General features: G+C 46.1%; 1 protein-coding gene across 1 annotated transcript in view; it reads left to right on the top strand.

Annotated features, from left to right (window-relative positions):
• lrmda (leucine rich melanocyte differentiation associated) overlaps positions 1-27944 on the top strand; it is a 439367-nt gene that overhangs the window by 378849 nt on the left and 32574 nt on the right. The window contains exon 6 of the mRNA XM_014155086.3: positions 23944-24028. Within this exon, the coding sequence (XP_014010561.1) occupies positions 23944-24028 (85 nt within the window). The remainder of the gene's footprint in view (positions 1-23943; positions 24029-27944) is intronic.

The following is a 27944-nucleotide window of genomic DNA, read 5'->3' on the forward strand; positions in this document are numbered from 1 at the left end:
TTTTGACATGCGTTTTTCTGGATATTTTTGATGTTATTCTGTCTCTCACTGTTCAAATAAACCTACCATTAACATTATAGACTGATCATTTCTTTGTCAGTGGGCAAACGTACAAAATCAGCAGGGGATCAAATACTTTTTTCCCCCACTGTATTAGTCCAGGTATTTAACCTTCCTTCTACAACGTGGATGGACTCTGGCTTGGAGGATTTGTACCATGTTTAGTTGGTTACATGTACAGTGTGTGTTACTGATGAGGATCAGGGTCCAGGCTGTTGTGTGTGTCTGTATGGGTGTATGTGTGTTATGTGTGTGTCTGTATGGGTCTATGTGTGTTATGTGTGTGTCTGTATGGGTCTATGTGTGTTATGTGTGTCTGTATGGGTCTATGTGTGTTATGTGTGTGTCTGTATGGGTGTATGTGTGTTATGTGTGTGTCTGTATGGGTCTATGTGTGTTATGTGTGTGTCTGTATGGGTGTATGTGTGTTATGTGTGTGTCTGTATGGGTGTATGTGTGTTATGTGTGTGTCTGTATGGGTCTATGTGTGTTATGTGTGTGTCTGTATGGTCTATGTGTGTTATGTGTGTCTGTATGGGTCTATGTGTGTTATGTGTGTCTGTATGGGTCTATGTGTGTTATGTGTGTCTGTATGGGTCTATGTGTGTTATGTGTGTCTGTATGGGTCTATGTGTGTTATGTGTGTCTGTGTGGGTGTATGTCTGTATGTCTGTATGGGTCTATGTGTGTTATGTGTGTGTCTGTATGGGTCTATGTGTGTTATGTGTGTCTGTATGGGTCTATGTGTGTTATGTGTGTGTCTGTATGGGTCTATGTGTGTTATGTGTGTCTGTGTGGGTGTATGTGTGTTATGTGTGTCTGTATGGGTCTATGTGTGTTATGTGTGTGTCTGTATGGGTCTATGTGTGTTATGTGTGTCTGTATGGGTCTATGTGTGTTATGTGTGTCTGTGTGGGTCTATGTGTGTTATGTGTGTCTGTGTGGGTCTATGTGTGTTATGTGTGTCTGTATGGGTCTATGTGTGTTATGTGTGTCTGTGTGGGTCTATGTGTGTTATGTGTGTCTGTGTGGGTGTATGTGTGTTATGTTTGTGTTTTATATTGGGTTAACATTATTGTGTTGTCAGGCCTGGTGGGGTTGTGAGATTGTGTGTCCAGAATATTGTTTCAGGGCCTACAGAGACCTACACAGTTGAACGGCTGCTCATTGAGTCGTTTCTCATGCGAATGTCACGGTCTCTCTCAGTCCTGTTCTATTTGTCACTACATTAGTCTAACATCGTTATGTCTCTCTCATTGAGAACAACAGAATCAGACCTGTCTAATTTTGAAGCAAATTGTTTAGGAACATCTTCCTTTTCTTCTTTGTGTCTGTTGGTCGTGGTAGCGGAAGGCCAGACCAATCAGTAAGCTGTGCTCCAGGCATGCCAGTTATTAGAAATCACCGTCTTGTTGATCTACGTTGGTGAGAGGAGCTGTTGTGTTATTCTTGAAGTGATGAATGTGTTGGAGTCAGCTTGTGCATCCCAAATGGCACCCTATTCCCTAGATAGTGCACTACTTTTGCAGGAGCTCTATGGGACTCAGATAGTGGGTCTAGCTGAGAGATCAGCTGCTTCAGCCACACCTGGGTCGTGTTCATTAGGGCACTCTATGGAAAACATTTTAAAACGTTTTGCAACAGAAAACGAAGATAAACATTGCTTATTTTAAATCGATGTAGTCCCTCCCTGTTTAAGCCCATTTACTTCCATTTGATGCCTAATGATCCATGTGACGTTGTTCAGTCATCGTACTGAACCATCCCCCGAGTCCTGCTCTGCTCACTTTGCAATAGTCAGCTCTTATCTAGCCCAATCACTATCTGTAAAAGGAGACAATGCATTTTTCACATCCACGTGGCCAGTCCATATGACATATTTCAATCTCCCAATCAGATAAACTCATCTGACTGGGATTATTATCTTTCCCCCTTCTATAGATCCAGAGTCCTTCATCTCATCTAGAGGGGTTCAAAACCAGGTTAAACCCTTTGTTCTCCTGTTCACAATTAAATGGGACAAGTGTCGAAACTCAGAATTTCCCCTGTCTGTCTCTGCATGAGTCTTTCTGCCTGTTCTTTCTGCATTGTTTTCTGCGTAGTAGCAGCATGTTAACGCTGTGGCTACTTGCTAATTGAAACGCTGTAATCAGTCTCTAATACAGAGAAAGAGAGAGCTTCTAATGGTTATGGCTGGCAGTATATCTTCTGAGCAAACCTTCTGAGTCATCATTTGCACAGCTTAATGAATAGGTTAATAAAATAGAATACTTTAATTATAGTTTAGCGGGCCGGATTGTTAATGATGCCAGTGCGGCTCAATTTAATAATACAGACTCTGGTATCAATTATCTGCAAGGGAACTTGTTTAAATGATATTTTACAGCCTCTTGATAACATTACTGCTAGAAGCAATGTAATGATAGACAGACAAAGGCCATGTACCAATTATCATAAACTATTAGCTTGTGTCTAAAGGGTTTTATGTTAATCTTTTAGCTTAAATACCCTGCAATTAACCAATCATCAGGAGCTGCCTTCCAGCTAGGCTGCAAATTGTAGTGCCTAGTTAAAAAAACGATGATATGAAATCCCTGAAAGCGAACAAGGGGAGCTAGCATACTCAAGAGTGCGGGAATGTGTGTGTGTTTGAGGGAGAGAGAGGAGAGAGAGTGTGAGCGTCTGTGTGATCAAGGATGTATACCAATTCCATTATCTCTCGTGGGCTTTGAGATGTCTCTTTCAGACCCCTCTCCCTTTGTCTAACGCTAAACTACCCCTGTATGGGGAGCGTGAAATGAAGAGCTCTCCCCAGCTACCACAGTCAGCGGCTGTATCTGACAGAGCACATCGTTTACATATCAGGCGAGCAGTGGCTTGATATGCATATTCAGCCTGTTGAAAAGGTACTCTGTTTCCTTTTAAGCTAAACACAATCGTATCTAGTGTGTGAGCATCTTGAAAACTGTGTGCTGCCTTTGGTAGTCCAACCCTCAGAGGAGAGGAGGCCCCCAGGATACATCCCAAGTGGCCCCCTATCCCCGATATAGTGCACTACTTTTGACCAGAGCCCTATGGACCATATGTGCACTGAGTTTACAAAACATTAAGAACACCTGCTCTTTCCATGACACAGATTGACCAGGTGAATCCACGTGAAAGCTAGGATCCCTTATTGATGTCACTTGTTACATCCACTTCCATCAGTGTAGATGAAGGGGAGGAGATAGGTTAAAGAAAGAATTGTAAGCTTCGAGACAGTTGAGCCATGGATTGTGTGTGTGCCATTCAGAGAGTGAATGGGCAAGACACAATATTTAAGTGCCTTCGAACGGGGTATGGTAGAAGGTGCCAGGCGCACCGGTTTGAGTGTGTCAAGAATTGCAACGCTGCAGGGTTTTTCATGCTCAACAGTTTCCCGTGTTTATCAAGAATGGTCCACCACCCAAAGGACATCCAGCCAACTTGACAGAACTGTGGGAAGCACTGGAGTCAACATGGGCCAACATCCATGTGGAACGCTTTCGACACCTTGTAGAGTCCATGCCCTGACGAATTGAAGCTGTTCTGAGGGCGAAAGGGGTGCAACTCCATATTAGGAAGGTGTTCCTAATGTTTTGTACACTCAGCGTACATCGGGAATAGGATGTCATTTGAGACACATCCACAGCCTTTAGAGGACATGCATGTTTAAAGACCTAATTGACAAGCTGGGTTTGGGCATCTCTTTTTGTTCCCGACGCACACCAGCTGATACTGTTTATACTTAGTACTGAGGTACAATGGGAAGATTGATATCATTTGAAGTATCCTGGCATAACCGCTTTTGTACTGTTTACTGAGGTACAATGGGAGGATTTGTTGTAAAAGTACCATGGCATGCCAGTAGTATCTCTACCATATTTGTTTGTAAGAAAATGTCATAGTATGTAAGAAGTGTTTCCTGCAGTATCATCTTTATTCACTTGTAATTATTATACATCGTCTTTTAATATATCATGTTTTCATGTAATAGCAAACTTAACATGGTTTGTGTTAAAATCCCTTTCTTGGGCTTGTATATGTATTGGATAAATCATTTAACCCTGTTGATCTTACTGATGTAGTGTAAGATAAATTATAGCAGTAGTTTGTCGCAGTAGTATGTATAAGTGTAGTACATCAGAGTGTTTTATATGCAGACGTATTTCAGGATCATCAAACTCAGTTCTGCTTCATAATAAGCCAATGTGATGCAGTAAAGACAGGTACTGCCAGATGGGATGATAGATAACCTATGATAGATAACCTATGATAGATAACCTATGATAGATAACCAGTTTGTCTAACTAGCACGAGTCAGTGGCTACTTTTTTTCTCTATCCCTCCTGTGCCAAAGACACTGGCCCCTGTCTCTCCCCAGCCCTGCTGCTGTGGCCCCTGTCTCTCCCCAGCCCTGCTGCTGTGGGTACAGTCTCTCCCCAGCCCTGCTGCTGTGGCCCCTGTCTCTCCCCAGCCCTGCTGCTGTGGGTATAGTCTCTCCCCAGCCCTGCTGCTGTGGGTACAGTCTCTCCCCAGCCCTGCTGCTGTGGGTATAGTCTCTCCCCAGCCCTGCTGCTGTGGGTATAGTCTCTCCCCAGCCCTGCTGCTGTGGGTATAGTCTCTCCCCAGCCCTGCTGCTGTGGCCCCTGTCTCTCCCCAGCCCTGCTGCTGTGGGTACAGTCTCTCCCCAGCCCTGCTGCTGTGGGTACAGTCTCTCCCCAGTTGCAGGCTGCGCAGCAAGCAAGTGTCCAAGTTTAAACAAATTTACAAAAAACACATGTATTTTGACTATCTGGATATCCCAAAAAATGTCATATATTATTCAAATACTGAAATGTATTTCAGATGCCCATCCTTATAATCTGGTCCATGTAAAATAGTCACTGCCCTCCTAGAGTCAGAGCTAGCATTGAGATGCCTGGCCAAGCCTGATTTTATATTCAATGGCATGGATCAGGAGCCAAGTGCACGATCTGCTTAAGAAATGCAGTGTATGCCCTTGCCCCTCTCTCTGTCTTTCATTATCGTTCTCTCTCTCTCTCTCTCTCTCTCTCTCTCTCTCGCAGTCTTTCGTTATCATTCTCTCTCTTGCTTTCTCTCTCTCTCTCTCTCTCTCTCTCTCTCTCTCTCTGTGTGTCTCTCTCTCTGTGTCTCTCTCTCTCGCAGTCTTTCGTTATCGTTCTCTCTCTTTCTTTCTCTCTCTCTTTCCCTCTCTCTCTCTTTCTCTGTCTCTGTGTCTCTCTGTTTCTCTCTGTGTGTCTATGTCTCTCTCTCTTTCTCTCTCTGTCTCTCTCTCTGTGTCTCTCTCTCTCTTTCCCTCTGTCTCTGTCCGTGTGTCTCTCTCTCTCTCTTTATCTATCTCTGTCTCTCTCTCTGCCTCTCTCGCTCTTTTTCCCTCTGTCTCTCTCTCTGTTTCTCTCTGTCTAAATATGGGACCACTTAGGGAGAAGATGAGGGCCAGCGGACTGCATCCAAGGCCAAAGTCCTGATGAACACTTCCTTCAAACCAAATTCCTTTCTGTCAGCCTAATTTATGGGGCTGAGATTACGAAGCTACCGAAATAGTAAATTACGTTGATTGACAGAATTATGCCCAGTGCTTCCTGCACTCCCCAATGACGCATACTAGCTCAGCACGGCCTGACAAAGACTGTGATTTAGTGCTTAGGCTAGGGGTCTAGGGCGGTAGTCAGAAAAACATTCACAGGCCTCACACTGGCCCTAAGCCTAGTGTAGAAAACACTGTCTTAATTCACCCACAAACATGTCGCCATTAAAAGGGAATGAAAAGGGATCGCAGATCATAAATACTCCCAGATTTATTAGCTACAACAAAGTGCATAAGCCCATAGAAAGAAGGGGAAAGGGAAAGGGATTGTTTGAAAGAGTGTTGTCATGGAGAAAGAGAAGGAGGAAAGACACTCTCTTTCTCTCAATTCAATTCACTCACTCACACAGACACACACACACAGACACACTGCAGCATAGAAACAACATGTCTGCTCTGCTCTCAACGTGTGACGGACAGAAGAGATAAACAGAGAGAAAAGCAAAGAGAGGAGAAAAGAGACAGAGGAGAAGAGAGGGCTGGCACGGCACACGCTAATTTATCTCAGTGAGAAGGCAGAGTGAAACAAAGTTCCACTGGCTTAAGCAGAGAGAGAGAGAGAGAGAGAGAGAGAGAGAGAGAGAGAAAGAGATTAACCAGAGTATACAGTGATCCATTACACTGGGTCTGGTCTGTACTTCACCACTAGGGTACCTATAAAGACTATACAGATTGTATTTTTAGTTGGATATACTATGTAGGTAGGTACAGAGAAAGATAAAGTATTTCATCTAAAAGTAACATTGAACGAACTGAAATATTCCACACAGAGCCCCATCAACTCTGGGATCAAGTTGTAGCTACCAGCTGTTGATTAACTATTACCAATTATAACATTATTATTGTTGGTGTCAGAGGAGAAATTATAGTTTGTTATAACGCAATAGCTCTGGCTTCCCTCAAGGGTCAAACTTAGCATTGTGTAAACAGGAAAAAAAGACTTGTCTCTCGCTTGTTCTCATTTTCTCTCTCTCCCTCGGAAGCGGGTGTATTGTAGATATCCTGCGTGTCATTAGTTCAGCGTGGGGTTGCAGCTGGGCCTCTCATCGGCTGATTTATTGGCTGGGGATCCCGAACACTGATAAATCTCTGCTAGGACTCATCTCCACGGCAGCCCTGCTGGGGTCTGGGATTCTCTCTCTCTCTCATCCTCCTGCCCGCCCCGCAGTCAGTCTGATAAATGACTTCAAGCTGAATAAATACCCTAAAAGTGCTATTTTAATTATGCATTAGATCACCTGCATGCACTTTAGGACTTTTAAATGTTTATATTGTTGCATTTTAAAAACGCCAAAAGTGTTTCTTTGATTCATTGATTTCTCTGTATCCTCGCTCGTCATTCTCATTGCTCCTGTGTTGTTGAGAAAAGAGAGTTAGAGGTTGGCAGTAATACACTTTATTTTTCCCTAGCCCCAACCTTCATCCATCTGCTGGCGTTTTCACATAAATCTGCTTTATGTTCATTTGTGGCTGGTCACTCTGTCTGGTACCGGGACTCCTGTATTATATTTACCTGTTTGTCTGTGGCTGGTCACTCTGTCTGGTACCGGGACTCCTGTATTATATTGACCTGTTTGTCTGTGGCTGGTCACTCTGTCTGGTACCGGGACTCCTGTATTATATTGACCTGTTTGTCTGTGGCTGGTCACTCTGTCTGGTACCGGGACTCCTGTATTATATTGACCTGTTTGTCTGTGGCTGGTCACTCTGTCTGGTACCGGGACTCCTGTATTATATTGACCTGTTTGTCTGTGGCTGGTCACTCTGTCTGGTACCGGGACTCCTGTATTATATTGACCTGTCTGTCTGTGGCTGGTCACTCTGTCTGGTACCGGGACTCCTGTATTATATGGACGTGTTTGTCTGTGGCTGGTCACTCTGTCTGGTACCGGGACTCCTGTATTATATCGACCTGTTTGTCTGTGGCTGGTCACTCTGTCTGGTACCGGGACTCCTGTATTATATCGACCTGTTTGTCTGTGGCTGGTCACTCTGTCTGGTACCGGGACTCCTGTATTATATTGACCTGTCTGTCTGTGTCTTTATGACAGATTTTAACACCTCCCCAGCAGTAAATTCATTTACTTCAACAATGCACTGGGCTTCACCCTCCCTGTTGGGATTGTAAACGCGATCACAAGTGCATTTTTTGACTTAATTAATTGACCGTTTTCTTCTTGACAAGAAATGTATGCAGTAACAATTAGCTGGTAATAGATGCAGAGAGGAAGAAATGTGATATCCAGCTGTAGTGTAGTCAGTAGTCCAGCTGTAGTGTAGTCAGTAGTCCAGCTGTAGTGTAGTCAGTAGTCCAGCTGTAGTGTAGTCAGTAGTCCAGCTGTAGTGTAGCCAGTAGTCCAGCTGTAGTGTAGCCAGTAGTCCAGCTGTAGTGTAGTCAGTAGTCCAGCTGTAGTGTAGCCAGTAGTCCAGCTGTAGTGTAGTCAGTAGTCCAGCTGTAGTGTAGCCAGTAGTCCAGATGTAGTGTAGTCAGTAGTCCGCCAGCTGTAGTGTAGTCAGTAGTCCAGCTGTAGTGTAGTCAGTAGTCCGCCAGCTGTAGTGTAGTAAGTGACCCAGCTGTAGTGTAGTCAGTAGTCCGCCAGCTGTAGTGTAGTAAGTGACCCAGCTGTAGTGTAGTCAGTAGTCCAGCTGTAGTGTAGCCAGTAGTCCAGATGTAGTGTAGTCAGTAGTCCAGCTGTAGTGTAGTCAGTAATTCGCCAGCTGTAATGTAGTCAGTAGTCCACCAGCTGTAGTGTAGTCAGTAGTCCAGCTGTAGTGTAGTCAGTAGTCCAGCTGTAGTGTAGTCAGTAGTCCAGCTGTAGTGTAGCCAGTAATCCAGATGTAGTGTAGTCAGTAGTCCGCCAGCTGTAGTGTAGTCAGTAGTCCAGCTGTAGTGTAGTCAGTAGTCCGCCAGCTGTAGTGTAGTAAGTGACCAAGCTGTAGTGTAGTCAGTAGTCCGCCAGCTGTAGTGTAGTAAGTGACCCAGCTGTAGTGTAGTCAGTAGTCCAGCTGTAGTGTAGTCAGTAATTCGCCAGCTGTAATGTAGTCAGTAGTCCACCAGCTGTAGTGTAGTCAGTAGTCCAGCTGTAGTGTAGTCAGTAGTCCGCCAGCTGTAGTGTAGTCAGTAGTCCGCCAGCTGTAGTGTAGTCAGTAGTCCAGCAGCTTTAGTGTAGTCAGTAGTCTGCCAGCTATAGTGTAGTCAGTAGTCCAGCTGTAGTGTAGTCAGTAGTCCACCAGCTGTGGTGTAGTCAGTAGTCCGCCAGCTGTAGTGTAGTCAGTAGTTCGTCAGCTGTAGTGTAATCAGTAGTTCGCCAGCTGTAGTGTAGTCAGTAGTTCGCCAGCTGTAGTGTAGTCAGTAGTCTGCCAGCTGTAATGTAGTCAGTAGTCTGCCAGCTGTAGTGTAGTCAGTAGTCTGCCAGCTGTAGTGTAGTCAGTGGTTGTCCAGCTGTAGTGTAGTCAGTGGTTGTCCAGCTGCAGTGTAGTCAGTGGTCCAGCTCCAGTGTAGTCAGTAGTCCAGCTGCAGTGTAGTCATTGGTCTGCCAGCTGTAGTGTAGTCAGTAGTCCAGCTGTAGTGTAGTCAGTGACCCAGCTGTAGTGTAGTCAGTGACCCAGCTGTAGTGTAGTCAGTGACCCAGCTGTAGTGTAGTCAGTGACCCAGCTATAGTGTAGTCAGTGGCCCAGCTGTAGTGTAGTCAGTGACCCAGCTGTAGTGTAGTCAGTGACCCAGCTGTAGTGTAGTCAGTGGCCCAGCGGTAGTGTAGTCAGTGGCCCAGCGGTAGTGTAGTCAGTGACCCAGCGGTAGTGTAGTCAGTGACCCAGCGGTAGTGTAGTCAGTGACCCAGCGGTAGTGTAGTCAGTGACCCAGCGGTAGTGTAGTCAGTGACCCAGCGGTAGTGTAGTCAGTGACCCAGCGGTAGTGTAGTCAGTGACCCAGCGGTAGTGTAGTCAGTGACCCAGCGGTAGTGTAGTCAGTGACCCAGCGGTAGTGTAGTCAGTGACCCAGCGGTAGTGTAGTCAGTGACCCAGCGGTAGTGTAGTCAGTGACCCAGCGGTAGTGTAGTCAGTGACCCAGCGGTAGTGTAGTCAGTTACCCAGCGGTAGTGTAGTCAGTGACCCAGCGGTAGTGTAGTCAGTGACCCAGCGGTAGTGTAGTCAGTTACCCAGCGGTAGTGTAGTCAGTGGTCCTCCAGCTGCACCAACCACCACCACCACCACCACGGCTAATATGAAAGTATTTCAGTCCTCCCTGTTACTCTCTCTCCTCAGACCCGGCTGTTTGCTCAGTCAAGATTATATATACCCACGATCCATTGCCTGCCTCACAGCCGCTCATGGAGGTCTATGATAACAGACTTTGTGATTTATGGTCTGCTGTGAAAGCAGAACTTGATGAGATTTAAACAATTTCATAGCACAAGTGTTTCTCTGCGAGGGCCTCCTGATCTGTGGTGGCGTGGCGGACAGTAAATCACCTTCATATATCTGAGAGCTCAGCGAAGCAGTGCAATTACTGGTCGAGAAGGCTACTTTTGATTTCATTTTTATCCCTGGGTTTGTCTATTTTATTCTCTGCCTGTCATGCAGACACTCACCTTCATAAGTCCTGCTGTAGAGAGGGAGGGAAGAAAGGGAGGGAAGGAGAGAGAGAGAGGTGGGTAGAGCGGGGGAAGTAGGAAGATGTAGTGCGGGGGGAAGTAGGGAGATAGAGAGGGGGGAAGGAAGGTGAGAGAGAGAGGTAAGGAAGTAGAGAGATAGAGAGAGAGGTAGAGCGGGGGTAAGGAAGGAGAGAGAGAGGGAGGTAGAGCGGGGGAAGGAAGGAGGGTGAGAGGAAGGCTATCTCTCTCGTGCAGCTTTTTGAAAAACAACAACATGATGTCACAAGCCAGCGTGCCGGTAGAACAACATGATGTCACGAACCAGCGTACCGGTTCAACAACATGATGTCATGAGCCACCGTACCGGTTCAACAACATGATGTCATGAGCCACCGTACCGGTTCAACAACATGATGTCATGAGCCACCGTACCGGTTCAACAACATGATGTCACGAACCAGCGTACCGGTTCAACAACATGATGTCATGAGCCACCGTACCGGTTCAACAACATGATGTCATGAGCCACCGTACCGGTTCAACAACATGATGTCATGAGCCACCGTACCGGTTCAACAACATGATGTCATGAGCCACCGTACCGGTTCAACAACATGATGTCATGAGCCACCGTACCGGTTCAACAACATGATGTCATGAGCCACCGTACCGGTTCAACAACATGATGTCATGAGCCACCGTACCGGTTCAACAACATGATGTCATGAGCCACCGTACCGGTTCAACAACATGATGTCATGAGCCACCGTACCGGTTCAACAACATGATGTCATGAGCCACCGTACCGGTTCAACAACATGATGTCATGAGCCACCGTACCGGTTCAACAACATGATGTCATGAGCCACCGTACCGGTTCAACAACATGATGTCATGAGCCACCGTACCGGTTCAACAACATGATGTCATGAGCCACCGTACCGGTTCAACAACATGATGTCATGAGCCACCGTACCGGTTCAACAACATGATGTCATGAGCCACCGTACCGGTTCAACAACATGATGTCACGAGCCAGTGTACCGGTTCAACAACATGATGTCATGAGCCACCGTACCGGTTCAACAACATGATGTCATGAGCCAGCGTACCGGTTCAACAACATGATGTCATGAGCCAGCGTACCGGTTCAACAACATGATGTCATGAGCCAGCGTACCGGTTCAACAACATGATGTCATGAGCCAGCGTACCGGTTCAACAACATGATGTCATGAGCCAGCGTACCGGTGGAACAAAAATGTTGTAATTAAACTGTGTTGGGCACTACTTTCTCTGTGCCTGTCTGTCTGTCTGCCTGTCTGTCTGTCTGCCTTTCTGTCTCACCCTGGAACAGGAGGGGGAGGATGTGTGTAGCTCGTTGGGCTGGGAGTTATGATATGTTGTGGAGATGACAGCGTTATCGTTGCAGCCTGGAAGTAAAAAACTGCAGAAAAAATGGCTTCTGGAAGGTTGTTCTGACTCGGGTCAAGGAGCCTGGGAAATTAGAACAAAAATAGACACATTAGCTATTTCCATGTTTGTCCATCATTCCAATGAACACTTGAAGTAATTGATAGATTAGTTTGTGTTTGGCCTGTGTAGTTTGTGTCTGTATATGACAGAATGAAGTGTGTTTACACAGTACTATTTATATGTGTATACAGTACCGGTCTTTGAACCATACGTGTAATACTGTGCTGTCGGACTACGGTGTGTGTTCTGGGGTTAGGAGTGTGTGAGTGGGACTGTGTCTGTGTCTTTAGGTGTATATATGAGGAGTGCATCTGTAGGCGTCATGCCATATCTTCCAGAAAACATCAAGAGATCTCATTATTTCCACAGATTTTCTGATGTTTCTATCTCTATCTCTCCGCACGCCCCGAGTCAAAATTAGTTTCCATTCCTTCTGTGATCTCCCTTGACTGAAGCTCTTGTAAATAAAATAAAAATCAGGCCTGAGTCAAACACACACACACACACACACACACACACACACACACACACACACACACACACACACACACACACACACACACACACACTCACTTCACACAGCCACATCTCTAAGTTAAGCATTGCTAAGTAACCTTCACATTTCACTCGTGTGAAGAGCTAATTTCCTTTAAGTTTCACATGTCACTTATTTCCCTGCCGCTCTTTTTGGTGGGTCGTCTTCAAATGTGTCCCGCCGTCTAATTGCATAGGAAACATTCCAGACAAGGCTGCTGTGTGACAGGCCCGCTCCCCGACTCTTCAATTATTAAACATCCTACCCATCCACCCAGCCAGCAAGCACACGGACACGCACACGCACACGGACACGCACACGGACACGCACACGGACACGCACACGGACACGCACACGGACACGCACACACACACACACACACACACACACACACACACACACACACACACACACACACACACACACACACACACACACACACACACACACACACTGTGTTGGAAAACAGCTCTGATGTTAGCTACAGCCCCTAATCGGAACAGAAAGCCTCATGATATGTCACACTTCTGAGCCTTTCTCCGTGTGTGTGTGTGTGTGTGTGTGTGTGTGTGTGTGTGTGTGTGTGTGTGTGTGTGTGTGTGAGAGAGGGGGGATCATACAGTATGTGTGCTGGAGTGGAACGGGAAGGAAGGAAAGGAATCTCAAGTGATTGAAGAAATGTCTCATCCAACATGATGCTGGGAGGAATTGGCATGACAAATGTCCTTGAATTTAGTGGACAAATTCAACACTAGGTGAGGTCAACTCTAACAAGTCTGTACATTATACCGTACAATAGCTTACACTTTCAGTTTAATGGCTGCTTATGACATTGTTTATTAACATTACATACTCCTATCTCATTCAGATATCAATAGTGTTTCCAACAGCGTAATAAACTGTAGCGAATAACTACTCCCAGCCTGCATCAGTGATCACCATACATTAAGACTGAAGTAGTTACAGGACTAAGTGCTGGATATCCATTATTCTAACCAGACTGGATGGAACACCACTAATATGTTTGCTAATATATTTTGTTATACTATCCTGTAGAATCTTAATGGTTATGGACATGGTAGATGGTACACAGATTCAGAGTCAGCCCAGCAGTGGAAAGGTCATAGCCTAGCCGAATAGGGAACATTCTGAAGCGTGTACTAAGCCTTATACTGGAGTTCCTTCACTACAATACAACCACATGTTTTCGCTTGACTTTAAATGACCCTTTCTTATTCTGAGAGACATTCAAAAGGTCGGTCCGAGGGGCTTTTCAAAAACAAACCTAGACCTATTATCATCTAAGAGTTGGTGATACGGACCATTAACTTCCTGTAGTGAGACGACCTTTGCTTGTTTAACACTGTTGTGTGTCTGTGTGCATGTGTGTGTGTGTTTAATATTAAGCTTTACACAGGCAGGGTAGTAGTCTCTTCTAGTACTGCACCCTTCACTTTATGCTCTGAGCAAAACAACCCCAAAGAATTGCTGGTCTTATGATCAGCGATCATATGATCCATTCACTGGAGTAGAACTGGAAAATCATTAAAGGAACGCTCTAACAAATTTTATCTTGCTGAGTGTGTGTGTGTGTGTGTGTGTGTGTGTGTGTGTGTGTGTGTGTGTGTGTGTGTGTGTGTGTGTGTGTGTGTGTGTGTGTGTGTGTGTGTGTGTGTGTGTGTGTGTGTGTGTGTGTGTGTGTGTGTGTGTGTGTGTGTGTGTGTGTGCGTGCGTGCGTGCGCGTTATCAAGGTCAAAGGTTTAAAAGTGTTTCCTTAAAAGTATTTTCTCTCTTAGTTGATGCTGTTACTGTGCTGAACTAACTCATTATTTTCAGCATACCAATGCAGATATGTTCTCCTCAAAAACACACAGCAATTTGTTTTATTCAAGGTTTGACTTCAATTTGTTTATTTGCTAGGCACTAAGTTTTTCTTTGTCAAAAACATGCAACTATAATTTGTTTTAGGCTCTTAAATGTACCTCTGCTACGTAGTCAACTTTGCTACTTTTGACGTTTAAACTGTAGTTTAACTTTGAATAGGAGAATTGTCTTTGTGTCTAAATTAGAACATTGTGTCTGTTTGCCACTGTAAACAGTAACTGTTATATGAGTTTGGTATTGTTAGTCAAAGTCTCCACCTCATTGTCTGTCTCTTGTTTTGCGTCTTTGTTTTTCAGGATGTTTATATGTGTTTATGTTCATAACCTCGAACATCAGAGGAATGAAGCACAAAATGACAAAGTGTTATGAAAAATGTGTCAGGCCAGTATTAAATGTTGACTCAAATAAATGTACAACTTCTGTCTCGTCTGATCTGGAAAATCATCAGAAAGCAGTGCAAGTGCTGAAGGAAATACGAGAAGAAAAGTTTCACGCTCACACACACAAAATAAAGATCTTTTATATAGACCCAAAGAGAAAACATTTCAAAAGACATTTTAATACATGTCTTTTGCAAGTGCAAAGAGTAGCAATGGTGTCAAGAGAAAACAAAACAGAAAGCTTGTTTCTTCTAACAATTGCTTTAAGCTACAAAACCTCCCTAGTCCCTTAACTCCCCTCACTGTCAGGATACTCTCTCCTTTTCCCTCATTCGCCCTCACTTTTCCTCTCCCTATCTCCCCCTCCTCTCTCTTCCCCCATCTCTCGCTCCCTCTCTCCTTCTTTCTCTCTCCCCCCAACATCCCCCCCTTTCCCTCGCTACTCTCCAAGGCCCAGTCCTCGGCCCCTCCGTGTACTCTTTGGGCCCTGATAGGTTGTAGTCTGATGCTTAGCAACAGCATTCCTGTGCCTTAAGTAGCAGTAAGCCGCTGGCTGAACCCTTTGATGTGGCTGTCAGGCCCCATTTATTTCCTTTTAGCACTTTGTCTGCTTGTCCAGATGCAGGGGCAGATAAAAAGAGGCTGGTGTTTACATCACTAGACCTCTACAACGTAACCTTGCTGGCCCTGATTACATTGTATCGCTGGTCAGTCTTAAGGAGGGAGGTCGAGGTGAGGCGAGAGGTAGGGAGGAGTCTACCTCCCTCCTTACGAACAGGGCACTCCATTCAGATGTATGTCTGAGACTCAACTGACACTCTACTGTACTTTGTGGTGCACTGTATTTGAACATAATCCCCATGAAACACTTGGCACCGTTTGCCAAAGGCTCTGTCCAGTGTATGATTTTGACTCTGCCTATCTGAGAAACACCTTACTTCACCACATACTGATATAGACATAATGTTGGGTCTGAGGTACATATTCATCACATATTCTACATGCCCTCATCTCAATGTTCTCCTCTCTCTGTCTCTCTGTCTGTCTCTCTCAGTAGTCCCTATTGGGAGTAGAGCTGCTATGTACACTGTCCTCTGTTCAGAAGCATTATCAGAGAGATTTATGCCATCCTTCTCCACAGCCTATAATGTTTGCCATGTTGTGCCATGTGTGCCATGTGTGCCGTGTTGATAATTCACACAGCACAGACTACAACGATGTGAACACAGCATATGCCTTGGGCATACTACTCTGCACAGCACAGAGAGATGGGAAGGAGGGAGGGAGAGAGAGAAGGAGGAAGGGAGAGAGATTGAAGGGAGGCTCTTAAATAGATGACACTGCAGCACCCCCCTCTGCTCAGTGCAGGAACAGCTACAAGAGAGAAAGAGTGAGACAGCACGAGAGAGAACGACAGAGAGAGAGGCGGGTGGCTATAATGACTTGTAGTCCACAGGGTTTCCTCCTCTCTGTGTGTTTTAAACATGATGTATGTTTTCTTTTAGTATTCCTCAGTGTTAATGTGATCTCAGGCCCTCTTCAATCCATTAGCTTCTTATTTCTCTGAAGCTCCTTTTTGATCTGAATATGCAGCATATATTTGTTATAATATTACATCTATTAGTCCTAGCTAGGGATTACTGGACCTATTGGGCCTGATAGTCAGTTCTGACATGAGACAAAACACATTCAAAAACATGGAATGGGTAGATGTCAGGGAAGCAGGGGAGGGAGAGAGTGAAAGAAGGGGGGTAGAGAAGGACAGAAAGCGTGGGAGAGAGGGAGAGAAAGAGGAATAGATCGAGAGGACAGAGATCATTGGAAAGAGAGAGAGGGAGAGATAAAAAGAGAGGGAGAACTGGCTGATGAATGTTCTGCAGGTGGGGTGGTGGTGGATAGAGGGAAGGAGGGATAGAGGGAAGGAGGGATAGAGGGAAGGGAGGGACAGAGGGAAGGAGGGATAGAGGGAAGGAGGGATAGAGGGAAGGAGGGATAGAGGGAAGGGAGGGATAGGTGGAAGGAGGGATAAAGGGAAGGGAGGGAAGGAGGGATAGAGGGAAGGAGGGATAGAGGGAAGGAGGGATAGAGGGAAGGAGGGATAAAGGGAAGGAGGGATAGAGGGAAGGAGGGATAGAGGATGTTTGAGGATCAGTTGACGTGTCATGGGGTGGTAGGGAGGGGGAAGGGGTGTAGAGGGAAGGAGGGATAGAGGGAAGGAGGGATAGAGGGAAGGAGGGATAGAGGATGTTTGAGGATCAGTTGACGTGTCATGGGGTGGTAGGGAGGGGGAAGGGGTGTAGAGGGAAGGAGGGATAGAGGGAAGGAGGGATAGAGGGAAGGAGGGATAGAGGATGTTTGAGGATCAGTTGACGTGTCATGGGGTGGTAGGGAGGGGGAAGGGGTGTAGAGGGAAGGAGGGATAGAGGGAAGGAGGGATAGAGGGAAGGAGGGATAGAGGATGTTTGAGGATCAGTTGACGTGTCATGGGGTGGTAGGGAGGGGGAAGGGGTGTAGAGGGAAGGAGGGATAGAGGGAAGGAGGGATAGAGGATGTTTGAGGATCAGTTGACGTGTCATGGGGTGGTAGGGAGGGGGAAGGGGTGTAGAGGGAAGGAGGGATAGAGGGAAGGAGGGATAGAGGGAAGGAGGGATAGAGGATGTTTGATCAGTTGACGTGTCATGGGGTGGTAGGGAGGGGGAAGGGGTGTAGAGGGAAGGAGGGATAGAGGATGTTTGAGGATCAGTTGACGTGTCATGGGGTGGTAGGAAGGGGAAGGGGTGTAGGGAGAGTCAGGTGCAGCTGGAGGGGGATCAGAGCAATGCGCTGATGGTGACAATGGACCACTTTTGGGGTGCCGCACCTGATTGCCATCCCTGCCGACCCGTAAGGAGGGGCCACCACCAGAACTTTGCCTCCTATCCAACCACTACCCCCCTACCTCCCCCAACCCTCATCTCAGTCTGTGGGTGGTGGCTGGTAGGGATAAGCAGCAGGATTAGGAGGGTCTTTGTGGGGCCAGGGGAGGAACACGGGAGCAGGGTTGTGCTCAATTCAGAATTTTGCAATTGACTCCCATTCAAGGGTCAACTTGAGGGTTGAACTAATGCATTCAGGAATGTGTAGATTTCCCCATATTGAACAGAATGTAAGTGATTCATGAAATAAACTCAGCAAAAAAAGAAACGTCCTGTCACTGTCAACTGCATTTATTTTCAGCAAACTTAACACGTGTAAATATTTGTATGAACATAACAAGATTTAACAACTGAGACATAAACGGAACAAGTTCCACAGACATGTGACTAACAGAAATGGAATAATGTGTCCCTGAACAAAGGGGAGGTCAAAATCAAAAGTAACAGTATCTGGTGTGGCCATGAGCTGCATTAAGTACTGCAGTGCATGTCCTCCTCATGGACTGCACCAGATGGGCCAGTTCTTGCTGTGAGATGTTACCCCACTCTTCCACCAAAGCACCTACAAGTTCCCGGACATTTCTGGGGGGAATGGCCCTAGCCCTCACCCTCCGAACCAACAGGTGCCAGACGTGCTCAATGTGATTGAGATCCAGGCTTTTCGCTGGCCATGGCAGAACACTGACATTCCTGTCTTGCAGGAAATCATGCACAGAACGAGCAGTATGGCTGGTGGCATTGTCATGCTGGAGGGTCATGTCAGGATGAATCTGCAGGAAGGGTACCACATGAGGGAGGAGGATGTCTTCCCTGTAACGCACAGCGTTGAGATTGCCTGCAATGACAACAAGCTCAGTCCGATGATGCTGTGACACACTGCCCCAGACCATGACGGACCCCTCCATCTCCAAATTGATCCCACTCCAGAGTACAGGCCTCGGTGTAACGCTCATTCCTTCAACGATAAACGCTAATCCGACCATCACCACTGGTGAGACAAAACCGCGACTCGTCAGTGAAGAGCACTTTTTGCCAGTCCTGTCTGGTCCAGCGACGGTGGGTTTGTGCCCATAGGCGACGTTGTTGCCGGTGATGTCTGGTGAGGACCTGCCTTACAACAGGCCTACAAGCCCTCAGTCCAGCCTCTCTCAGCCTGTTGCGGACAGTCTGAGCACTGATGGAGGGATTGTGCGTTCCTGGTGTAACTCGGGCAGTTGTTGTTGCCATCCTGTACCTGTCCCGCAGGTGTGATGCTCGGATGTACTGATCCTGTGCAGGTGTTGTTACACGTGGTCTGCCACTGCGAGGACGATCAGCTGTCCGTCTTGTCTCCCTGTAGCGCTGTCTTAGGCGTCTCATAGTACGGACATTGCAATTTATTTCCCTGGGCACATCTGCAGTCCTCATGCCTCCTTGCAGCATGCCTAAGGCACGTTCACGCAGATGAGCAGGGACCCTGGGCATCTTTCTTTTGGTGTTCTTCAGAGTCAGTAGAAAGGCCTCTTTAGTGTCCTAAGTTTTCATAACTGTGACCTTAATTTCCTACCGTCTGTAAGCTGTTAGTGGCTTAACAACCGTTCCACAGGTGCATGTTCATGAATTGTTCATGGTTCATTGAACAAGCTTGGGAAACAGTGTTTAAACCCTTTACAATGAAAATCTGTGAAGTTATTTGGAATTTTACAAATTATCTTTGAAAGACAGGGTCCTGAAAAAGGGATGCCATTTTTTTTGCTGAGTTTATAATATCTTAGAATATTTGCATACAGGTTTTGTTTTCCTTGATCATTCATTTTAAGAGTTTTTCCTGAAAATCTATTTTTTCAACAATATCTTATAAACATGTACAGTCCCAGTCAAAAGTTTGGACACACCTACTCATTCCAAGGTTTTTCTTTATTTTTACTATTTTCTACATAGTAGAATAATAGAGAAGACATTAAAACTATGAAATAACACATATGGAATCATGTAGTAACTACAAAAGTGTTAAACAAATCAAATATATTTTATATTTGAGATTCTTCAAAGTAGCCACCCTTTGCCTTGATGACAGCTTTGCACACTCTTGCCATTCTCTCAACCAGCTTCATGAGGTTGTCATTTGGAAAGCATTACAATTAACAGTTGTGCCTTGTTAAAAGTTAATTTGTGGAATTTCTTTCCTTCTTAATGTGTTTGAGACAATCAGTTGTGTTGTGACAAGGTAGGGGTGGCATACAGAAGATAGCCCAATTTGGTAAAATACCTAATCCATTATGGCAAGAACAGCTCAAAGGTCAGTCAATGCGGAAAATTTCAAGAACTTTGAAAGAATCTTCAAGTGCAGTCGCAAAAACCATCAAGCGCTATGATGAAACTGGCTCTCATGAGGACCGCCACAGGAAAGGAAGACCCAGAGTTACCACTGCTGCAGAGGATAAGTTCATTAGAGTTACCAGCCTCAGAAATTGCAGCCAAAATAAATGCTTCACTGAGTTCAAGTAACAGACACATCTCAACATCAACTGTTCAGAGGAGACTGCGTGAATAAGGCCTTAATGGTCGAATTGCTGCAAAGAAACCACTACTAAAGGACACCAATAAGAAGAAGAAACTTGCTTGGGTCAAGAAACATGAGCAATGGACATTAGACCGGTGGAAATCTGTCCTTTGGTCTGATGAGTCCAAATGTGAGATTCCAGGTAAAGCTGGTTAAGAGAATGCCAAGAGTGTGCAAAGCTGTCATCAAGACAAATCGTGGCTACTTTGAAGAATCTAAAATCTATTTAGATTTTTTAACACATTTTGGTTACTATTTGATTCCATATGTGTTATTTCATAGTTTTGATATCTTCACTATTATTCTACAATGTAGAACATAGTAAAAATAAAGGAAAACCCTTGAATGAGTAGGTGTGTCCAAACTTTTGACTGGTACTGTATATAACGACATATTTTATGTTTTATGTGCAAGAAGTATTTGTATAGACTACACCTAATATAGAATAGAAGAGGAATTTGAATTTCACTGAATTCAGTTATATTTCCTTTAAATGAAATTGTAAATGCAATTCTGTATCCTGTAAATTCAAGAATGAAATTGAAATTTGAGACATTTTCTATTAAATTCTGAATGAAGCACAAACAACCCTGCAGAGGCCAGGGTCGGTGATCTCACACGCAGGACAGGAAATGAACCAGGCAGGCAGATTACTCTGAGGCTCTATGGGCTGCCTCTCAGACCATAGAATTAGAACTGGGTAGAAAGGGCATTCACATTCACTCCCGTTCAAATCAATGGTTAGTTGTTCTATCGGTTGTAATTCTATGTCTAAGACGCAGACCTATTATGTAGTCAGAACCTAATGACTGGGGGATGTTAGGATATAAAGGATACTACTGACACATTGAAGAGCTAAGAGCAGAGACCTCCAGTACCTCCAATACTACCTTGAATAGTTGTTAGATGTGGTACAGTAGAAAACTACCTTAAAGCTGTGGTGTGGTAGTGGGTAAATGGAATGGCATCAAACACCTGGAAACCACATGTTTCATGTATTTGATACCATTCCACCAAATCCGCTCCAGTCATTACCACGAGCCTGTCCTCCCCAATTAAGGTACCACCAACCTCCTGTGTTACCTATCTAGCATGGAAAAACCCATTGAAAACTTAGGGAGACTTAATTTACTCACCACTGACAGTGATCAGTGTTTACCCTACAATTATTTTACCACTACATCACTGGTTGTAAGATATAGCACTGTAAAAAAATACTAACTTCAATCGCTATAACACTCTAACTACTGACCCCAGAAGAGAAATATAAAGTATGAAGTCGACAGGATCATTTGTGATGTTTCCATTCTAATTCGCCAGTAAGTCATTACATCCAGAAGTCGTTGATGTCATTTGTCCCACTCTTCTTTTTCTTCTGGTAATATAAAGCACGTGTTGACCAGCCCAGGCCTGTACTGGAATGACCTTCTGAGATCCTATCTGAAAGCACATTATGGGATCATTTTCAATTTACACCACTCTCCTCGCCAATGAAGAATGTGTTTTCATTTAGCATTGTCCAGCGGTCTCGTTCCTCAAGGTTGTGCGTGGAGGCTGTAGACTAGAGAATCAGCTACACCAGAGGAATATCAGCACCAAATCGTCTCTAATATGTATTTGTCACTTTAGTGATTAAAAGCCTGGTGAATTCCCCCCAGCAGGAGAGGAAAGGAGAGTATTTCTGCAAAGGCATCAGATAGGACTGCTTCATGATGAAGTGCCTTTTGAAACAGCTAGAAGTCCAGGGAACAGAAGACTAATAAAACAGGATGTTTGGGTCCTTGAAGGTGCACAAAAAGAAGAAGTAGAAGAAGAAGAAAAACAACAACAACAATACTTGTGACCTGTTTAGAAACACCCTTTGAATATTGCGACACACTTACAAAAAACGCACCCTGTTTAAAAGAGCTGAGAGCTCAGAAAACAGTGGATTTAACTCTGAAACCTGAAAGAGCTGAGAGCTCAGAAAACAGTGGAATTAACTCTGAAACCTGAAAGAGCTGAGAGCTCAGAAAACAGTGGATTTAACTCTGAAACCTGAAAGAGCTGAGAGCTCAGAAAACAGTGGATTTAACTCTGAAACCTGAAAGAGCTGAGAGCTCAGAAAACAGTGGATTTAACTCTGAAACCTGAAAGAGCTGAGAACTCAGAAAACAGTGGATTTAACTCTGAAACCTGAAAGAGCTGAGAGCTCAGAAAACAGTGGAATTAACTCTGAAACCTGAAAGAGCTGAGAGCTCAGAAAACAGTGGATTTAACTCTGAAACCTGAAAGAGCTGAGAACTCAGAAAACAGTGGATTTAACTCTGAAACCTGAAAGAGCTGAGAGCTCAGAAAACAGTGGAATTAACTCTGAAACCTGAAAGAGCTGAGAGCTCAGAAAACAGTGGAATTAACTCTGAAACCTGAAAGAGCTGAGAGCTCAGAAAACAGTGGATTTAACTCTGAAACCTGAAAGAGCTGAGAGCTCAGAAAACAGTGGATTTAACTCTGAAACCTGAAAGAGCTGAGAACTCAGAAAACAGTGGATTTAACTCTGAAACCTGAAAGAGCTGAGAGCTCAGAAAACAGTGGAATTAACTCTGAAACCTGAAAGAGCTGAGAGCTCAGAAAACAGTGGATTTAACTCTGAAACCTGAAAGAGCTGAGAACTCAGAAAACAGTGGAATTAACTCTGAAACCTGAAAGAGCTGAGAGCTCAGAAAACAGTGGAATTAACTCTGAAACCTGAAAGAGCTGAGAGCTCAGAAAACAGTGGAATTAACTCGGAAACCTGAAAGCTAGTAGCAGAGATGTTTGGAGAGACAGAGTGGTGCCGTCATGCCAATCTGTTGGTGTGTGGTCAGATAGCAGTAGAAGTGTGTTAGTTAGGGCTTGGGTTAGAGGGCCTGTGTGTCATAGTGAGTGGTGTGCCCTTGGTTTGACCCCTACAGCAGGTCATGGCTCAGTAGTCATGAGGCCTTCCTCATGGCCGGAAGGGGAGAGGAGGGGGACAGAACATCAAAGTCATCTGGCCTGGTGTGCTGCTTCCCCCAACATAACACAGGAATGAAAGGTGATCTGGCCTGGTGTGCTGCTTCCCTCACCATGACACAGGAATGAAAGGTGATCTGGCCCGTTGTGCTGCTTCCCTCACCATGACACAGGAATGAAAGGTGATCTGGCCCGTTGTGCTGCTTCCCTCACCATGACACAGGAATGAAAGGTGATCTGGCCCGGCGTGCTGCTTCCCTCACCATGACACAGGAATGAAAGGTGATCTGGCCCGGCGTGCTGCTTCCCTCACCATGACACAGGAATGAAAGGTGATCTGGCCCGGCGTGCTGCTTCCCTCACCATGACACAGGAATGAAAGGTGATCTGGTCCGGCGTGCTGCTTCCCTCACCATGACACAGGAATGAAAGGTGATCTGGTCCGGCGTGCTGCTTCCCTCACCATGACACAGGAATGAAAGGTGATCTGGTCCGGCGTGCTGCTTCCCTCACCATGACACAGGAATGAAAGGTGATCTGGCCCGGCGTGCTGCTTCCCTCACCATGACACAGGAATGAAAGGTGAACTGGCCCGGCGTGCTGCTTCCCTCACCATGACACAGGAATGAAAGGTGAACTGGCCCGGCGTGCTGCTTCCCTCACCATGACACAGGAATGGAGCTTCAACATTTGCTGTCCTCATCAATATAATTCATGGCACTTGGACAATCAGTCACGGCAATGAAATCCCTCTACCTCTCTCCTTCTGTATCTTTCTTTCTCTTTCTGAATCAGTTCTCTCTCTCTCTCTCTCTCTCTCCCTCTTTCTCTCTCTGTATCTATTTCTCTCTCTCTCTCTCTCTCTCTCTCTCTCTCTGTATTTGTCTGATAGCAGAGGACATGTTTTTCCTCTACAATCTAAATAGTAAAGTGTGAGTGTGTGTTTCCTTTCCTCAGGCCCCAGGTGACCCTAAGTCTGAGAGTCCCTCCTCACTCTACACCCCTCTACCCAGAGGCTCAAGAGACGGCAAGAACCACAAAGGTAAAGAAAATGTAAAAAAACATGGTAAAGTTGTTCTCTCCTCCCTATTTGGCGACCCCTCTCTACTCCAGAGAGATCTCTCCTCCCTATTTGATGACCCTCTCTACTCCAGAGAGATCTCTCCTCCCTATTTGATGACCCTCTCTACTCCAGAGAGATCTCTCCTCCCTATTTGATGTCCTCTCTACTCCAGAGAGATCTCTCCTCCCTATCTGATGTCCTCTCTACTCCAGAGAGATCTCTCCTCCCTATTTGATGTCCTCTCTACTCCAGAGAGATCTCTCCTCCCTATCTGATGTCCTCTCTACTCCAGAGAGATCTCTCCTCCCTATTTGATGTCCTCTCTACTCCAGAGAGATCTCTCCTCCCTATTTGATGACCCTCTCTACTCCAGAGAGATCTCTCCTCCCTATTTGATGACCCTCTCTACTCCAGAGAGATCTCTCCTCCCTATTTGATGTCCTCTCTACTCCAGAGAGATCTCTCCTCCCTATCTGATGTCCTCTCTACTCCAGAGAGATCTCTCCTCCCTATCTGATGTCCTCTCTACTCCAGAGAGATCTCTCCTCCCTATTTGATGTCCTCTCTACTCCAGAGAGATCTCTCCTCCCTATTTGATGACCCTCTCTACTCCAGAGAGATCTCTCCTCCCTATTTGATGTCCTCTCTACTCCAGAGAGATCTCTCCTCCCTATCTGATGTCCTCTCTACTCCAGAGAGATCTCTCCTCCCTATTTGATGTCCTCTCTACTCCAGAGAGATCTCTCCTCCCTATCTGATGTCCTCTCTACTCCAGAGAGATCTCTCCTCCCTATCTGATGTCCTCTCTACTCCAGAGAGATCTCTCCTTCCTATCTGATGTCCTCTCTCTACTCCAGAGAGATCTCTCCTCTCTATTTGGCGACCCCTGTCTACTCCAGAGAGATCTCTCCTCTCTATTTGGCGACCCCTCTCTACTCCAGAGAGATATCTCCTCTCTATTTGGCGACCCCTCTCTACTCCAGAGAGATCTCTCCTCCCTATTTGGCGACCCCTCTCTACTCCAGAGAGATCTCTCCTCCCTATTTGATGTCCTCTCTACTCCAGAGAGATCTCTCCTCTCTATTTGGCGACCCCTCTCTACTCCAGAGAGATATCTCCTCTCTATTTGGCGACCCCTCTCTACTCCACAGAGATCTCTCCTCTCTATTTGGCGACCCCTCTCTACTCCAGAGAGATATCTCCTCTCTATTTGGCGACCCCTCTCTACTCCAGAGAGATCTCTCCTCTCTATTTGGCGACCCCTCTCTACTCCAGAGAGATCTCTCCTCTCTATTTGGCGACCCCTCTCTACTCCAGAGAGATCTCTCCTCTCTATTTGGCGACCCCTCTCTACTCCAGAGAGATCTCTCCTCTCTATTTGGCGACCCCTCTCTACTCCAGAGAGATATCTCCTCTCTATTTGGCGACCCCTCTCTACTCCACACACTCATCAGAGAATGAGATAGAGAATGAACAACTTCAGTACAGTGTGTATTAATAGCCTTCGTCTTAATGATGTTCATTAAAGGGAAAGCCCTTTGATCATGTAAACGAATATGCATGTTTTTCTTCTTATTGATTAACCGGAGTGAGAGAATAGTGGACTTTAGATTTATATTAGATCATAGTCTGTCTTTTGTCATCTTTTTGAGTTGTTGATGAATGCTGAAATGTATAATCTAGGTTGAAACTGTTGATTTGATGTATGTGTGGAAGTGTGTATGTCAACTCTCCTTGATCTGTTGATGCTAGTCATTGATTATGTCTTATTCTGATCTAATGTATGGAAGGGATTAACATGTACTGCATTTCTAAAGTTGCCTCTGTTTTAGCAGAAAATATGTTTTATATTATATTGATGAGAAGCATTTGCTATACAATAGCGTTAATATCAGAAGCATACATTTTTTATGCATCTTTCTTACAGTGAATGATCATAATAAATATAACAGTGCATAGGAACAGACAAAGAAACTATATTCCATTCTATTTGAAATGTGTTGGTGCTGCTGTCTGTTCACCACCACTGTGTTAGCTACAGGTGTAGGATCTTCAGTTGATCACCCTGTTGTTGCAGGAAATGAAAACTTGTAGTGTATTCAACATTTAAAAAGGCTTCCAAAGTTAGTAGTTTCCTCTAAAATTTTAAATAGATTTTCCCTAACAATTTTTTTTTCAACCCCTAGAAAAATGACAATTTTATTATAATCCACACAATAATTCACATTTCCTGTTGCTGCAGGACTATTTTCCTGCTGTGAAAAACTGGTAAAATGAAGATCCTACAACGTATAGCTGTTTGTGTCTGTAGAGATGTTGTGTGACCGACCCTGAGGCCATGGTACCAGACCTCACAGCAGGGTAGTAACTATAAGCATGCTCTTTATCTCTGCCGCTGTGATGCGCCAAACTCCATAGAGGGCCAGCTCAAGAGGTCAACAGTGAGCACCACACACACACACACACACACACACACACACACACAAACACACACCCCTCCTCCCACCCAGTGCCAAGGACAGATCAATTACACAGTGACTGACCAGCAGCTTCCCTGTGATGTAGGGAGAGGGACAGAGAGAGTCCCAAATGGCCCTCTATTCCTTTTATCGTGCACTACTGTTGACCAGGGCCCATAGGGAAACCCATAGGGAAACCCATAGGGACTAGGGTGCCATTTGGGACACAGCCAGAGAGAAACTATGCTTTGTGAACATCAGGCCGGACAGGGAACAGTCCATTAAAAGGTGAGAGGATCTGACATGTGAGATATTTCTCCCTCCCTCCTAGATCTGGGCCGTGGTGAGTCGAAAGTCACCATTTGTTATGTTTATGACGCTAGTGCTGCAGCCTTCAATAACACAACCCTCATCTTTAACCCTCATCTCCTCTATAGGTCCCCCGCCTCAGTCCGCTTCAGTCCGCCTCAGTCCGCCTCACTCCGACTCACTCCGCCTCAGTCCGCCTCACTCCGCCTCAGTCCGCCTCAGTCCGCCTCACTCCGCCTCACTCCGCCTCACTCCGCCTCAGTCCGCCTCACTCCGCCTCACTCCGCCTCAGTCCGCCTCACTCCGCCTCACTCCGCCTCACTCCGCCTCAGTCCGCCTCACTCCGCCTCACTCCGCCTCAGTCCGCCTCAGTCCGCCTCACTCTGCCTCACTCCGCCTCAGTCCGCCTCACTCCGCCTCACTCCGCCTCACTCCGCCTCAGTCCGCCTCACTCCGCCTCACTCCGCCTCAGTCCGCCTCACTCCGCCTCACTCCGCCTCAGTCCGCCTCACTCCGCCTCACTCCGCCTCAGTCCGCCTCACTCCCCCTCAGTCCGCCTCACTCCGCCTCAGTCCGCCTCAGTCCGCCTCACTCCGCCTCAGTCCGTCTCACTCCGCCTCAGTCCGTCTCACTCCGCCTCACTCCGCCTCACTCCGCCTCACTCCGCCTCAGTCCGCCTCACTCCGTCTCACTCCGTCTCACTCCGCCTCACTCCGCCTCAGTCCGTCTCACTCTGTCTCACTCCGCCTCAGTCCGCCTCACTCCGCCTCACTCCGCCTCAGTCCGCCTCACTCCGCCTCACTCCGCCTCAGTCCGCCTCACTCCGCCTCACTCCGTCTCACTCCGCCTCACTCCGCCTCAGTCCGCCTCACTCCGCCTCAGTCCGCCTCACTCCGCCTCACTCCGCCTCAGTCCGCCTCAGTCCGCCTCACTCCGCCTCAGTCCGCCTCACTCCGTCTCACTCCGCCTCACTCCGCCTCAGTCCGCCTCAGTCCGCCTCACTCCGTCTCACTCCGCCTCACTCCGCCTCAGTCCGCCTCACTCCGCCTCAGTCCGCCTCAGTCCGCCTCACTCCGCCTCAGTCCGCCTCACTCTGCCTCAGTCCGCCTCACTCCTTACAGCACGAC

The sequence above is a fragment of the Salmo salar genome, chromosome 18, assembly GCF_965601325.2.
Source record: "Salmo salar chromosome 18, fSalSal1, whole genome shotgun sequence".
Classification (NCBI taxonomy): domain Eukaryota; kingdom Metazoa; phylum Chordata; class Actinopteri; order Salmoniformes; family Salmonidae; genus Salmo; species Salmo salar.